The sequence below is a fragment of the Nematostella vectensis genome, chromosome 9, assembly GCF_932526225.1.
Source record: "Nematostella vectensis chromosome 9, jaNemVect1.1, whole genome shotgun sequence".
Taxonomy (NCBI): domain Eukaryota; kingdom Metazoa; phylum Cnidaria; class Anthozoa; order Actiniaria; family Edwardsiidae; genus Nematostella; species Nematostella vectensis.
This window is the reverse complement of record NC_064042.1, coordinates 2,155,477-2,171,451: the sequence shown is the minus strand read 5'-3', so window position 1 is coordinate 2,171,451 and position 15,975 is coordinate 2,155,477. Positions and strand designations below refer to the sequence as shown.

General features: G+C 43.0%; 2 protein-coding genes and 1 long non-coding RNA gene across 3 annotated transcripts; 2 read left to right on the top strand and 1 right to left on the bottom strand.

The window, feature by feature from the left end:
* The first annotated feature begins 122 nt into the window (after positions 1–122).
* On the top strand, positions 123–6,577 carry LOC116616878 (monocarboxylate transporter 10). The gene is made up of 6 exons (XM_032379012.2): positions 123–515; positions 1,582–1,785; positions 3,620–3,980; positions 4,619–4,847; positions 5,169–5,538; positions 5,709–6,577. The coding sequence occupies exons 2-6, from the start codon at positions 1,608–1,610 to the stop codon at positions 5,906–5,908; spliced, it is 1,338 nt and encodes a 445-aa protein (XP_032234903.2). The 5' UTR covers positions 123–515; positions 1,582–1,607; the 3' UTR covers positions 5,909–6,577.
* Positions 6,578–6,624: 47 nt separating this feature from the next.
* On the top strand, positions 6,625–14,686 carry LOC5509940 (monocarboxylate transporter 10). Its single transcript, XM_032379011.2, has 6 exons — positions 6,625–6,743; positions 7,150–7,354; positions 8,228–8,588; positions 11,027–11,273; positions 12,499–12,868; positions 13,039–14,686. The coding sequence occupies exons 2-6, from the start codon at positions 7,174–7,176 to the stop codon at positions 13,236–13,238; spliced, it is 1,359 nt and encodes a 452-aa protein (XP_032234902.1). The 5' UTR covers positions 6,625–6,743; positions 7,150–7,173; the 3' UTR covers positions 13,239–14,686.
* LOC116616879 lies at positions 11,488–12,545 on the bottom strand. Its single transcript, XR_004295502.2, has 2 exons — positions 12,408–12,545; positions 11,488–11,939 (listed from the first exon to the last, which is right to left on the bottom strand). It is a non-coding gene; the product is annotated as an uncharacterized LOC116616879 (long non-coding RNA).
* Positions 14,687–15,975: the final 1,289 nt, after the last annotated feature.

The following is a 15,975-nucleotide window of genomic DNA, read 5'->3' as shown; positions in this document are numbered from 1 at the left end:
TATGCAAGTCTGAGCTAGAGCAAAAATTCGAACAAGGTATCTGCTCCGAGGGAGTCAAACATAGCGGAATGAAGTTAACAGTCTCGGTGCTGAGTCCAGCGAGTGGTAGTAGCATTTGCTAAGGCGTGAGATCCCCTCCATCGCTGCCTTAGAGGAGAGGTTCAACTCCTTTCTACGAGATCTCACGCCCATTGCTCCACTCTTACTGGGTTTACAGTAGATTCCGAAGCTACCCACCTGAGCTATGCTTTCATATCTTTTTTTATGCCCCCTGCCCTAAATTTTGGTCTTCAAAGGGGGTGGGGGGGGGGCATACTGGCCCCAGGTCTGCACACATGTAGGGAGAAAAAATGCTACTTCCGCTTTTAGGCAGTGCTTAAATCTATGTGTTAATCAGAATGAATTTGAAAGTCAAATTCAAAAGTTCAATCGTTCGGGGTAGTGTTCTTCATTCTTCTCGATGAAAACAGCTGCAGCCTGATTAGTTTCCGTAACTTTCTTTAAAGTTTTAAAAGGTGAGTTTCTTTAGATAAATAATTTAAAAGAAAAAGTCGACAACAACGCAGATATTGTTTTTAACCATAAGGTAACCTGAAGAAGGCAGATATTGGTCTGACGAAATATAGTTCTAAAAACCATATCTGCGTTGTCGACATTTTCTTTTAAATATCTTATTCATTTCAAACTGTCGACGCAGACCACAAGGTCCTATGTCTGCAGACATACGCTGTCCTCTGGTTTTCCTTACTACATTTTTCTTTAGTTGGTCCATGACATACACCTATTTCAAAGGTTGTCAGTGCAAATGATTAATGGTAGCTCTACGACCGAAAGTGATCATGCGCCTCGAAGAAATTATATGGATTAATCAAAACAATAATTATCCAATAAAGGTTACCAATGCTTGGCTTTGACGGCTTTGACATTGCTGGACTTTATTTAACACCTTTAATTTCACGAAAAAATAATACCCATAAGCCAAATTTGGTCTAACAGATCAAATAACAGTGCTTATATTATGTCAAACAAAATACTGTCTGGTATTCACACCTATTTCAAAGGTTGTCAGTGCAAATGGCAAATGGCAGTTCTACGACCGAAAGTAGCCATGCGTCTCGAAGAATATGGATAAATCAAAACAATTATCCAATAAAGGTTGCCAATGCCTGGCTTTGACGGCTTCGATATTGTTGGACTTTATCTAACACCTTTAATATTAAGAATAATTAGTACCCATAAGCCAGTCTAACAGATTAAATAACAGTACTTATATCATGTCAAAACAAAATACTGTCTGGTATTCATCATATGGTCAGAAGGGCACCAAGAGGGATCGATTCTGTTTGAAAATAAGTAGCTTTTTTGGTTGATCCGAGTAGATAGAACTAAAGATAAATTTCATAAAAACTCATAAGATATAGATAATGGAACCAATGCATGAACATCGAAAGTGATTCGTTTAGATTTATTTATAAACAGCATCGAACACGTGCTATCCGTTGAACATTACTTTGACCACTTATCACTGCTAGCTTATCCTTGCCTCGGATTGATTTTTCCTCTTATTTTGTTTCCAAACAGGCTTCGAAGGAAATAACTGTAACGTGATGGGGCTAGCGTGTTTAACGAGCAAAAGGGCTCCAAAAGAGAAGGATAGTTGGTGGTCATTTCTCGTGTGTGTATCAGCAAGTATTTCAAGCATCATATTTCTCGGCTTCAGTAATTGCTTTGCTGTGGTTATGCCGGTATTACTGAATTATTTCAACGACTCCAGACAGAAAATAGGTAGGTTAGGATGAAAGTGGGTACTAAAAATCATGGCATTTTTTTTTTATCTATGGGAGTCTATGTGAGTCTGTAATCCTGAAATGTTTTGTCTATTTTGTCTGTGGTATATCCAATCGATCGTTTTTATTTTATTTCTGTTTACATTTTTTTTTATCCTGACGATATTACACAAACATCGAAGATAAATTGAAATTAGTTGTCGAGAGTCACCAGACCTTGACAAAGAAAGCACGGTTAAATGGAGTTTGTAGTACTTTATTTTGCAAAGGGTTGTTTTATGAGGGGTGTCACTTGTGGGTGAGGGCGCACCCAGACGCCGCGCGATGCATTTTGGGGATGTTAAAGAAGCGCACGGTGCATGACGGTCAGGATGCGGTTTCAAGGGGTCGAATGCGCCAGGCGTACGTCTAGCAGAAATCTCGCACTATCTTTCCAATTGTTCAAATATCTTGCAAGCAGCGTTTTTATGACTGTTTTTTACCTTTTTGTGCACAAGTCCAAGGGCCTACCTACATATACTCGTTGTAAATCATTTAGTTTTCATTTCGGTCGTTCCGTCTTCAATTAGACGACAATTTTTTCCGTAAAATCAAAGACGGCGAGCTCGATCTAGATCATTCCATAAAAGAAATTTGTATGGTCTAAGTGTTCTTGCACTTATTTGAACTCATATTTCTCTGGCCGGGTTGTATTCATCACAAATATCTACTTTCAGTGATAAAATTCTAGCACAAATCGTCTTTATGTTCCCTAGAAGAAAAAGTTCTACTCTAGAGCGGGGGAGTCACTATATTCGCACACGATCTTACGCCGAATTCCAAACTCAGGGAAAGTATATACACTATTTCTACAGTTACCACAAACGTTAAAAAACCGAGAGTGCGTCTAAATAACTTCGCGGGGTTGGTGTGGCGAACAGATTCCCTTGCGAAGGGAGAAGGGACAATACCAAACGTCACTCGTTCCCAGCTCCTTTCCACCGGATTCCTGGAGTGCCTTTTTTTCTGCTGCTTTTTTGAGTTAAAGCGGTGCATGTAGGGAAGGCTAGCGAATCCCCTACTGCAAGGGGCGTAGGAACAGCATTTGGCAATATTTTAAGAAAATTTAGCCAAAAATTGTCGTTTTTGCCATACGCGGTCACTTTTATATAAGGAAACTAATCATATTTCGTATTAGGAAAAACTGCGTTACTCTTGTCATTTTTAAGATTGCCGTACCGCAGGTGCTTCGTAAACTTTATGACTTGTAATTAGAAAAGCAAAAAGGTAACTGTGACCAGCTTTACTCAATAGAGAAAGTCTCTGAAAAGAAACTAAGATTCCTCGCGTGGTACCGGACCCCCAAACAAAAACGTTTTCTTCATATGCATCTTGAAATAAAACTACAAATGAAAAATACGCCGCCTACGTTCTTCCGTTGTTTACCAATAGAGTGTGATCACGTGACGTCGGGTCTGTGAGCTGCAAGCTTTAGCTGCCCTACGGAGGAGCATCTTAGCCATGCTGGAGAAAAGTTATCAAAGAAATTGTCATTTTTTATTAAACGCTGTCACTTAAAGGAATATCAGGAAATTAATCTGTATCTTTTTAAGGGATGGGGGAGCGTACCTTCAAATTCATTGTCATTTGTCAAGGTTACCACATTGCGGCTGACTTGGAATTGAAGTTTTCTCGGTTCTAGACCCCCAAAAAGATAGCTTTATGTGTGCCGTTAATCTTAATTCTTTCATGCCTTGAAGGACAGCCCAGGTGACCCTCTCGCGTCTATTGCATTTTCTCTCCTCCCTCATTAACTATCTATGTTGGCTAATGATTCAAATCCTTGCTTCCAGCGTGGGTTGGCTCCATAGCGCAGTGTCTGACCTTTTTGGCATCACCGCTGGCCGGACTTTTGATTGGCAGGTTCAACTTTCGTGTTACCGCTGTCCTGGGTTCGCTGACGTGCTGCATCAGCCTCGTTCTCACATCGTTCACCAAAGCCTCCCTGCATATCTTCTTTTCCTATAGCGTGCTGTACGGACTGGGCAGCTGTCTCTTCTACATGTCATGCGTGTACGCGGTGGCCGAGTACTTTGAAAAGAGAAGAGGTCTGGCGCTAGGATTCTTAACATCCGGGATATCTGTTGGCGTTCTGGCCCAGGGGCCTGTGCTTCAAGTGTTGCTCGATGCGTACGGATGGCGTGGTACTTTCCGGTAAGATAACTATCAATTCTAGTAAAACGTTGATGCTCCTTTGGTATCCTAGCGAGTGTGCGACCGAGCTATGCCCAGTCCCCCATCCTGGATAATATCGTCGTGTTTTTAAGTGCACGCGGTAGTTCACTGCCAACGGCTTCGCTTTTCTAGTCAGAGGGTGACGGTTCAATCAAGGATCAGTTCCGCTTGGGAACTGTGAAAAAGTTTGAAACAGCTTGCTTTCTACGGGGAGAACTTTGAATACCTCGCCTTTCCAGATTAGCCTGCTACAGTTAGCCGTTTGGGAGTTAGTCGGGAATGTTTTCGACGAAGATCACTGGCCTGCAACCTCGAGGCTGTAGAATAAAACATTCTCAAATAACCACAAATAAGTGCCGGCTAACACTACATATTAAAAATTACGACTTGTACTACGTAATAGCATTGGCGGCAAAACAACAACAACAACAACAAAATATTATTCAGCGCCTACCAAACATAAAGTTTATATGCCAGAAAAAACCTTATTTATTGAAATATTTTATTTTTTCGTCACTCTCTGGCGTAACTACAAGCCATTTTTGTGTTTACTTTGGCGTTAGCTTACCACTCAAGAAACCACGTGATTTCTTAGCACACGTTTTCCCGCGTTTCAGGATTATGGCAGGTGTGGTGGGTGTCGCTCTCTTCCTCCTCTTGACCTTGGACCCGAATGTCAAAAAGGCCGAGATATCAGAGGAGCAAACAGATGACGTCACCAAGCCACAGCAGTCACGTGGCAAGTGCGCGCTCGTTACCGAGACCCTTAGGACGCCTGCCTACATCATCGCACTCGTGACACTCACGCTGGAGACGCTCACCGCATTCGTCTCTTACGTCCACTTGGTGAGTGTTCTTTGCGTGACGTACCGTAACGTGTTCGTGATATAATCGTGATAATGTTTTGTACGTGACGTGCCCGTGATATTATCGTGATTATGTTTTGTGGGTGATGTTACCGTGATTTTATCGTGATAATGTTTTGTGTGTGACGTAATGTTCGTTTTGTGTGTGACGTAATGTTCCCTGCGTGACGCACTGTGACGTGGCCGTGATATACTGGTGTTCTTGTTCTGCGCGTGACGTGCCCGTGATATAATCGTGTTCTTGTTTTTTGGGTGACGCACTGTGACGTGGCCGTGATATGACGTGTCATTTAATCACCAGGTCAAATACTGCATGGAGTCAGGCATCCCAGAGAAGGATGCGTCTGAACTGTTCATTTTCATCGGCGCCTGCTCACTGGTCTCTTCCATAGTCAGCGGCCGTGTCCTAGACATCAAGTCCCTCAACCCTTTCTTTGTCAATCAATTTGGCGCTGTTTCCATGGGGATGGGCATGGTGCTGTTACCGCTGGCCACACAGTACACGCACTTCGTGATATTCTCCGTGTTTCTTGGGCTTGGAATTGGGTGTTGCGTGACAACCTTGATCGTATTGGTGCTTGAGACAGTGAGGGAGGAGCTTAGAGAGGTGGCTTATCCGATTGGTCAGTTTGTGACGTCTGCTGGCAATGCCGCTGGAGCTCCGCTTGCTGGTGAGTTCAATTGAGACTATATTCGCAAATAATGACAAAATTAATGTTCGATCACTCCCTGGCTTCAAATATCAAACTCGCCGCCGCTTAATCCTAGTAGCAGTTGTTCATTGTGTTTTTGGGCGCAGCTTGCAATATCATGTAACTACCTAGATCTGTTTGCTTTTCAGGTTTCATAGCAGATCTGTACGGGTCTTACGACCCTTCCTATTACACTGCAGGTAGCATCATGCTGTTAGCGGCATTTGTACCTCTGCTTCAGTACTGCTTTAAGCCCTGGAGGCAGACAAAGCATCAGCAAAGATCTACAAATGGAAGCCTGGGGGAGGCTGAGAAAGACAGTGATGAGGAAATCACGACTAGATTGTGATCATTTGCTACAAAAAGAAGTTTGCTAACTACAGTAAAAGGGTCGTTGCAAGTGTCTAGAAATAGGAGTTTAGCATTAGCGGATCTAGGGGGAGTGTTTAAAGGGTTTAACCCCCCCCTTGGGCTGCCAGAAAGCCATATGTAACAAAAAAATTACCCCCTACCCCCTTTGTCACTGACCCAAACCCCCCTTTAGCGAAAAGCTAGATCCGCCCCTGTTTAGGATATTTAGTAGAACGTATTTTAAAATTAGTCAGTATCATGTGAGTGTCCACCTTCTTTCCTCGGTCCTGAGGGTATATATATGTTATTTCGGTTGTGTGCGTGTGTTTTTTTTTTCCTTTGTGACTTTTACCGCGAAATTCGTTGTGTATAACAGTATAAAAAGTAATGTTCGCGCGTAAACATCTTCTTTTGAAGTTACGCCTCTTTCTAACCTTAAAATGTTGATAAATATTCGGAAATCAATTTACTGTTATGAAAAACAATAATTCTTATAGAAAATATACTATAAGTTTTCGTTAAGAAAAAAGGTGCCACTTTAAAAGAAAATAAAATAATGCAAGACCTTTTCATCTTTTTTGTACTCATCCTGTGTGCCTAGGTTTGTTTGTTAGACTGAAAAAGGGTGTAAACTAAGTACTGTTATCATAAACGCTGTTATACAAAGTAATGCGTGACGTGTTTTCATATCACGTGACTGCTTATAATCAGCATAAATTAAAAAGTCAATCTGTTCAGCACGACTCGTCACTCGTGGTAGTGTTCTTCATTCTTCCCGATGAAAAACAGCTGAAGCCGGAATAGTTTCCGTAACTCCTTTAAAGTTTTAATAGGTGAGTTTCTTTAGATGGTCCAAGACATATCTATTTTTGTGCTTTTGTTTAACAGATCAAGTAACCGTACTTATACCAAAATGTCAAAACAAAATTCTGTTTTAATCATCGTTGTCAAAAGAGCACCAAGAAGAATCAAAATGTTGAATAGTAGCTCTTTTGGTTTATCCTAGTAGATAGAAGTTACGTCGAGATAAGTTTCTTAAGCACAGAGGATATAAGTAGGCACCAATACTACAAGCTTTACTTAGTATGGACAACGACAAGTGATTTTTTCTTTGTTTGGATTTGTTTTGTAAGCAGCATCGAACACGTGCCATCCGCCGTACACTGCTTTGACTGGCTATCTCTCCCAGCTAAGCTTAGCGTCGGATTGATTTTTTTCTCTTATTTTGTTTCCAAACAGGCTTCGAAGGGAATAACTGTAAACATGATGGGGCTAGCGTGTTTAACGAGCAAAAGGGCTCCAAAAGAGAAGGATAGTTGGTGGTCATTTCTCGTGTGTGTATCAGCAAGTATTTCCACCATAATAATTCTCGGCTTCAGTCATTGCTTTGCTGTGGTTATGCCGGTATTACTGAATTATTTCAACGACTCCAGACAGAAAATAGGTAGGTTATCAGGTTATCATGTAATCTTCCTCAAAGCAAAGGTCGTGATAATGTGTTATGTGTCTATTTGCATATATTGGAATTTCTTTTTTTTTTCTTGATGAATATTAATATTCCTGGATGGCGGTCGCGTAGCCTGAGTCACAGCAGGGAATAATCTGGTCATCTGGTGGATTTTTTTCTGAATGTGACGCAGGCTAGGATGATGGTGGGTTCGAAGAAATCCTGGCATTTTCTATGCTAGTCTATGTGTAAAGTAATCGTGATGTGTTGTTGTTGTCTATTTTGGGCTTAAAAGAACAACAAGCAAGTGAAGGTCTGTGTTATATCCGATCGATCATTTTGTAACTTATATCAGTTTTTTATCCTGACGATAGTACACAAACATCAAAGAGAAATTGAAATAAGTCAAGTATCGGGAGTCACCAGACCTTGACCAAGAAAGCACTGTTAAATGGAGTTTTAAGTACTTTTTATTTTGCAAAGGGTTGATTTGAAAGGAGTTATCACTAGGGGGCGGGGCGAGCGGATACTAAAACGTTCAGGTCTGTCATCGGAGTCTTTGTTCGTTAAACGCCCGGATGTTTTCTGAGGCCTTGGAGTTGTATTCGTTGCAGTAAAGAATAATAAGCGCCATTAGCTCCCTTCCATTAATAGAACAGTAGCATATGGGTGTAACCCGATAAACATTTTTATTGTTTCACGGGTTTATGAAAAACACTCTAATGAGTCGCTAATTTTCCGCGATTTCTCTGGTAATTTTTTTTTTACACTTTATAGCACCTCATGGAGCAGTTGTTTTGAACAATCGACGGGCCAGCTGGTAGAATTAATACTTTATAATTGGCTATTAATTCAAATCCTTGCTTGCAGCGTGGGTTGGCTCCATCACTCAGTGTCTGACCTTTTTCGCATCACCGCTGGCCGGACTTCTGATTGGCAAGCTCAGCTTTCGTGTTACCGCTGTCCTCGGTTCGCTGACGTGCTGCATCAGCCTCGTTCTTACGTCATTCACCAAAGCCTCCCTGCATATCTTCTTTTCCTATAGCGTGCTGTACGGACTGGGCAGCTGTCTCTTCTACATGTCATGCGTGTACGCGGTGGCCGAGTACTTTGAAAAGAGAAGAGGTCTGGCGCTAGGTTTCTTAACATCCGGGATATCTGTTGGCGTTTTGGCCCAGGGGCCTGTGCTTCAAGTGTTGCTCGATGCGTACGGATGGCGTATTACTTTCCGGTAAGATAAATTTCCCTATCTAGTAAAAGGGCTGATGCTCGTTTGGTATCTAGTGAGTGTGCGACCGAGCTATGCCCAGTCCCCCATCCTGGAAAATCGTGCCGTGTTGTAAGCAGTCTACGGAACAGATGCTTATTTGCATAAGCCACTGTCCGGCGTCCTCGATTCCATGCGACGCCATTTTCTGTTATTTGTCATGACAACAGCCCACGCTTTGACGAAGGCAATGTTTTGCGAAGTTTTATTACATTTATAACATTAGATAGTATGCTCGCCTGTTATACTTTTTAAACAAAAAATATCATGACAATAAAGTATAAGGGTCAACTTATCTCATGTTAGCAAGTCAACTTCCTAAGAAGTCTTAAAAGAATCAGATTTTGGCGATACTTTGAAGAGAATGAATCACATGAGAAAAGTTCTAACTCACTAAATTTCACATTTTTAGTACATCCAGTCATAAGCAAAGTTAAAAGCCGAGACTCACAGCATAGCTAAAACTGTTATTTTACCTAATCTGAGTGAACTCTGAGCACATATTTCCACCTGGTTTTAAATATATTAAACGATTACAAGCTTGCATGGTTTTACCGTCTCCAAACCGCAAAGCACGCATGTAATTATATTCTAAATATCTCGAAAAGGCGTGGAGGTCGCTGGAAAGTTTGTATTGGACATTTGATAAGAATTCCTTCAGGAATTTGTCTGGGAGGTTTGATTTCCGTAGCACCCTTTATTAAGAGCAAAAAAGTCCTTTAATAGCATAGACATGCAACAACAGCCAATAATTATGTTTGCTTCTAAAAACATTTTTGGTACACCTAGTCATAGACTCGTTTTATGAAAATCATGTACAATATATGAATCTCCAACTAATAAACTCTCGGTGTGTGAAAGATGGGCTCCAGATCCTAACGAGTTAAAAAATAGGAGGATAAATTAAAAAGTGTGTCATTCAATCAGTCTCGACTAAATCTTTGTTCTAGCCGTAGAAGCGTGCGTAAATAACAAAAGAATGAAATGAACAAGTAACCGTGCATTCCTGCATGGCAACTGCGTTAAAAATAAACTTTTCTTCCCCCCCCCCCCCCCAAATTTTGTTTATTTGGACTAAATAAAATTTTTGTTATTATGCGTGAACATCACTCTTTAGGATAAGGTACAATTTAGAAAATGAAAACGAATAAAACGCTCAAAATATAATTTTATTCACGTCCTAGAGATTTTATGCTAATGAGTCAAGCATAATTTTTATTGTAAATTTCCTCTTCGCATTATCATGGGGGTAAGACACCAAAAGAGAGGGTAGAAAATCAGCGAAAGATACCTCTTAAGCCTCTTTGAAGCTAGAAACATTACTTTTGGTACTCCGCCTGAAGAAGGAAAATGCCATTTATATGATAGTGTAGGCTGTTTCATTTATGAAAGTTGTTTTACCAGCTTTTAAGCAAAGCGATTCAATCGAATCAAAATGTAAACATATGACCAATGATTGATATTAACCAAAAAAAAAAAATACTTGCAAAATAGGTTTTCTATGACAAGAGTCATCAAACTGTCATGTGACCCATAATCCCTAATTTGTCAGGTTAAAGCGGTTAAAATCGAGAGAGTCCTTTTGTTTAAAAACTTAAAAACTAATTGAAACCACGCAGTGCATGTTGCAGTGCTCCAAAAAGGTTAGTGAAAAAAAAGGAAAGAACCAAATACGTCCGATCTTCAAGATTTCTAAGAAATGATCATGTTAATGTGAATGATTTACGAAGTTTGGCGCTTAGCATAGAAACTTTGAGTAAAACAGCCTTCTAACTCAAACCCCCAAATGCACTGTTCGGTCGCATTTCTCCTCAGAAGCTCTTTTTCACCATATCAATATTTTTAGTGCGTTTCCTGAAAAAAATTTAAAAGAATTCGGCTAGAAGAGTTGATCACGTTAAATTTTGGGTTTATTATCATTGAGCTAGGTAGAAAGCTTGATAAGTTATCTCATCCGTGTGAAACGATGACTTAAAATGGCGTCGCATGGAATCGAGGACGCCGGACAGTGGCTTGTGCAAATGAGCATCTGTTCCGTAGACTGAAGTGGACGCGATGGTTCACTGCCAACGGCTTCAGTTATCACTTCTTCTTTTTCAAACACGCAGCCTGCTATCCAACTCTCATATGGGAGTTAGTCGGGAATGTTTTGGAAAACTAGCATTCCTTGTTGCGCGCGAGGGGCCGAGGTTCACTGGTCTGTAACCTCGGCTCTGTAAAATAAAACATTCTCAAATCTTCTCAAATCGTTCTTTTTACTAATACACAACTTGCTTCAATAAAAAAAACATATGACTTGGATGGCAACTGCGCGCACGTTTTGGCGGCAAAAAATATTTTATCGCTTTAGAATCAGTCTAGAAGGCACTTGATTTCTTAGTACACGTTTTCCCGCGTTTCAGGATTATGGCAGGTGTGGTGGGTCTTGCTCTCTTCCTCGTACTGACCTTTGACCCGAATGTACAAAATGCAACTGCACGTGTTCCGGTCGAGATATCAGAGGAGCAAACAGATGACTTCACCAAACCACAGCAGTCACGTGGCAAGTGCGCGCTCGTTTCCGAGACCCTTAGGACGCCTGCCTACATCATCGCACTCGTGACACTGACGCTGGAGACGCTCACCGCATTCGTCTCTTACGTCCACTTGGTGAGTGTTCTTTGCGTGACGTGCCCGTGATATAATCGTGTTCTTGTTCTGTGCGTGACGTACCGTAACGGACCCGTTATATAATCGTGATAATGTTTTGTACGTGACGTACCCGTGATATTGTGAAAATTTTTTGTGCGTGACGTGACCGTGATATTATCTTGATAATGTTTTGTGCGTGATGTGCCCGTGATATTATCGTGATAATGTTTTGTGTGTGACGTGCCCGTGATATTATCGTGATGTTTTGTGCGTGACGTGCTCGTGATATAATCGTGATGTTTTGTGTTTGACGTGCCCGTGATATTATCGTGATAATGTTTTGTGCGTGACGTGACGGTGATATTATCGTGATAATGTTTTTTGCGTGATATAATCATGGATTCGTGGTAGAATTCTGTACGTGACGTGCCCGTGATATAATTGTATAGTATATGACTTTGCGCGTCCTTCGCGATATTGCCATAGAAGCATCCTTTACTAACGTCCACTTGGTGTGCGTTCTGTGCGAGAAATACAGTGACGTGCCCGTGATGTAATCGTAATGTTCTGTGCGTGACGTGATATTTAACGGATAGATCTCTGTTTTTGCGTACTCGTATCCTCTAGACACTGGTCGAGTTACGTGACTACTGTCCATGTCACGCTGTGATGTCTTCAGAAGCCCTGTGTTTTATAACGCATTTGTTTTATACAACAATGGACATGTTTTCTTACATTACAATCTACTTTTGGGGAGCGCGCGCATGGACCCTTGACCATTAATGGCGCACGATTTACGAGTGTCGTTGTATGAAATCGTGTTAGTGTATGACTTTGCGTGTTCTATTTCTATACGAGCTTTCGTGTTGTACGTCCACTTGATGTTTCTTGCGTGACGTACCGTGACGTGATGTAATCGTATTAGTGATCTGTGCGTGACGTTGATATAATAATCTTAGTGTATGACTTTACGTATTCTGTGACCGAATTTCTATAAGAGAATTCATGTCTTTCGTTCACTGAGTGTCGCGCCCTATCAAGTAGTCTTCTAGTGTCGATGTAATGACTTTTAATGATCAAGGCGATTGTTTGTTTATGAATAATGGTAGCATAGAGGGAGACGGGAAAGAGATCTTTTTGTCATCCGCTCACCCTGTTGAGACACTTGATGATGAAGTCGTTTTTAATCACCAGGTCAAATACTGTGACGTGGCCGTGATATGACGTGTCATTTAATCACCAGGTCAAATACTGCATGGAGTCAGGCATCCCAGAGAAGGATGCGTCTGAACTGTTCATTTTCATCGGCGCCTGCGCACTAGCATCTTCCATAGTCAGTGGCCGTGTCCTAGACATCAAGTCCCTCAACCCTTTCTTTGTCAATCAATTTGGCGCTGTTTCCATGGGGATGAGCATGGTGCTGTTACCGCTGGCCACACAGTACACGCACTTCGTGATATTCTCCGTGTTTCTTGGGCTTGGAATTGGGTGTTGCGTGACAACCTTGATCGTATTGGTGCTTGAGACAGTGAGGGAGGAGCTTAGAGTGGTGGCTTATCCGATTGGTCAGTTTGTGACGTCTGCTGGCAATGCCGCTGGAGCTCCGCTTGCTGGTGAGTTAAATTGAGACTATATTCGCAAATAATGACAAAACTAATGTTCGATCACTCCCAGGCTTCAAATATCAAACTCGCCGCCGCTTAATCCTAGTAGCAGTTGATCATTGTGTTTTTGGGCGCAGCTTGCAATATCATGTAACTACCTAGATCTGTTTGCTTTTCAGGTTTCATAGCAGATCTGTACGGGTCTTACGACCCTTCCTATTACACTGCAGGCAGCATCATGCTGTTAGCGGCATTTGTACCTCTGCTCCAGTACTGCTTCAAGCCCTGGAGGCAGACAAAGCATCAGCAAAAATCTACAAATGGAAGCCTTTTAGAGGCCGAGAAAGACAACGATGAACAAGCCATGACTAAAATATGATGATCAATCTCACATAGGAGTTTGCTCAGCTAAAAGGGATGTTTGCAAGTGTCTAGAAAAAGGAGAATGATATTTAGTTAGAATATGTTTTAATCTCTTAAGAGATTGGGGAAGACCATAGAGATTTGGGGGGAAGACCATAAAAAAAGTCAGGAAAATAAGTCCCACAGTTTGAAACATAATTCAAGTGATCAGAAATTTCAAAATGGGAGTCATATATTTTGTACATGGAGATTTTATTTTTGGAGGCAATCGATCTCAAGTGCTATTCGCTTCGTCAATCATCAAACCCTTAATTACAATACTTGCTAATACTGGGGTGTTTGCACACCGGCCCAACTTCGGCCCGTGCTTGCGACCCGTGCAAACAGAGTTAGCATTGCTGGGCCGAAGTTGGGCCGGTTTGAAAACAGCCCCAACATGTGAAAAAAAAATCCGTTGTTTCCTTTATTTGTAAATCCGGTAATATACTTCTTTTAAACTGACAGGATTATTTTGCTCCTTTTTTTGGATATGGGAGTTCTGTTAGCCCAATACTGCTGTGTCCCTGAGCTAACAGTCCCAGTAAAGATGTGCTTGGCTCGGCTGACCACGAGACAAAAAGTTAGACCTCGCTAAACCTTTCGCCAACACTCGCTAGCATCTCCCATCACGGTGTTCAAACAACACCAGACTGCTGGGTCAACGTCTCTCCAGCAATGCTGATGCTGATGCACAGGGCCCGGGGGGGGGGGGGGGGGGGGGGGGTTACTCCCTATATCCATCGGACAGGGATCATCGTCGTATCTTTTTGGGTGTAAATTTGGAGCCTTGGGTATTTTTTAGGGGCGGAAATGAAAATGCCCAGATTATAGGGTATCTTTTAGGGTGCTATTATAGCCATCACTCATCTAACTTGTAGCTCATGAAAGAGCGTTAAAACGTTTCAATCGGTGTTTTTAGATCACAACCCACGGGACGATAATTGATCGCGAGCTTAACAATGATCTGATTGTTTTGTTTTTATTACAAATTATTTACGTTTGTTTGAGGTATCTTTTAGGGGGTAAATTTATGCCCAATCACGTCTACTTTAGTATCTTTTAGGGTTGTTTTAAAAAAGTCCCGACGATGATCACCGTCCGTTTGATATCGGAGTACCCCCCGGTACCTTAAGAATTTAGTTCGTTTCCGAATGTTGAGTGTTTGGTTGGAGAGTCCCTATTTAAAGTGTTTGTATAAAAGACCTATTTATTTCAACACTGTCAGGTTAAGAAACTTTTTAGTTCCTACAGGCACATTAGGCTCAATTTCCAGCTCGTTTCTTCGAGACTACAATACATGCAAGGAAATATAGCCAAGCTTGTGGTTGATTAAAATAATGAGCTAGGTCTGCAAGTTTGACATTTTTATGAAATGTGATGTGATACACTTTGAGAAATTAAAAATCGTATTCCCTTATCCCTAAATCCCCCCTCCTGTAGCTTCTACTCCCTCATCTGAAACTTCTCTCAACCAGCCCTCTTAGCCCCTCCCACCTTGTCTTTCCTCTCACCACGCCCTCCTCTAACCCTGCCCCTCTACCCACCACCACCCTGGCCCTCCTCTAGCCCCTCTCATTTTGCCGCTAGCCATGCCCCTTTCTCTACCCACTACCACCTTGCCCCTTTCTCTACCCACTACCACCCTGCACCTTTCTCTACCCACTACCACCCTGCACCTTTCTCTACCCACTACCACCCTGCACCTTTCTCTACCCACTACCACCCTGCACCTTTCTCTACCCACTACCACCCTGCAACTTTCTCTACCCACTACCACCTTGCCCCTTTCTCTACCCACTACCACCCTGCACCTTTCTCTACCCACTACCACCCTGCAACTTTCTCTACCCACTACCACCCTGCACCTTTCTCTACCCACTACCACCCTGCACCTTTCTCTACCCACTACCACCCTGCACCTTTCTCTACCCACTACCACCCTGCACCTCCTCTAGCCCCTCTCACCCTGCCTTTACTCTAGAACCTTCCACCCTGCCTTTCCTCTCACCACGCCCTCCTCTAACCCTGCCCCTCTACCTACTCCAACCCTGCCCCTCCTCCAGCCAATCTCTCACTGCCCCTCCCCTAACCCCTCTCACTTTACCCCCCCTGCCGCTTTTCTAGCCACTGTCACCCTGCCCCTCCTCCAGCCAATCACACCCTGCCTCTCCTCTCACCATGCCCTTTTCTAGCCCCTCTCACTTTGCCCCCCCTAGCCCTGCCCCTCCTCTAGCCACTCCCACCCTGCCCCTCCTCTAGCCACTCCCACCCTGCCCCTCCTCTAGCCAATCTCTCACTGCCTCTCCTCTAGCCACGCCCTTCTCTAGCCCCTCTCACTTTGCCCCCCAAGCCCTGCCGCTTCTCTAGCTACTCCAACCCTGCCCCTCCTCCAGCCAATCACACCCTGCCTCTCCTCTCACCATGCCCTTTTCTAGCCCCTCTCACTTTGCCCCCCCCCCTAGCCCTGCCCCTCCTCTAGCCACTCCCACCCTGCCCCTCCTCCAGCCAATCACACCCTGCCTCTCCTCTCACCATGCCCTTTTCTAGCCCCTCTCACTTTGCCCCCCCCTAGCCCTGCCCCTCCTCTAGCCACTCCCACCCTGCCCCTCCTCTAGCCAATCTCTCACTGCCTCTCCTCTAGCCACGCCCTTCTCTAGCCCCTCTCACTTTGCCCCCCAACCCCTGCCGCTTCTCTAGCTACTCCCACCCTGCCC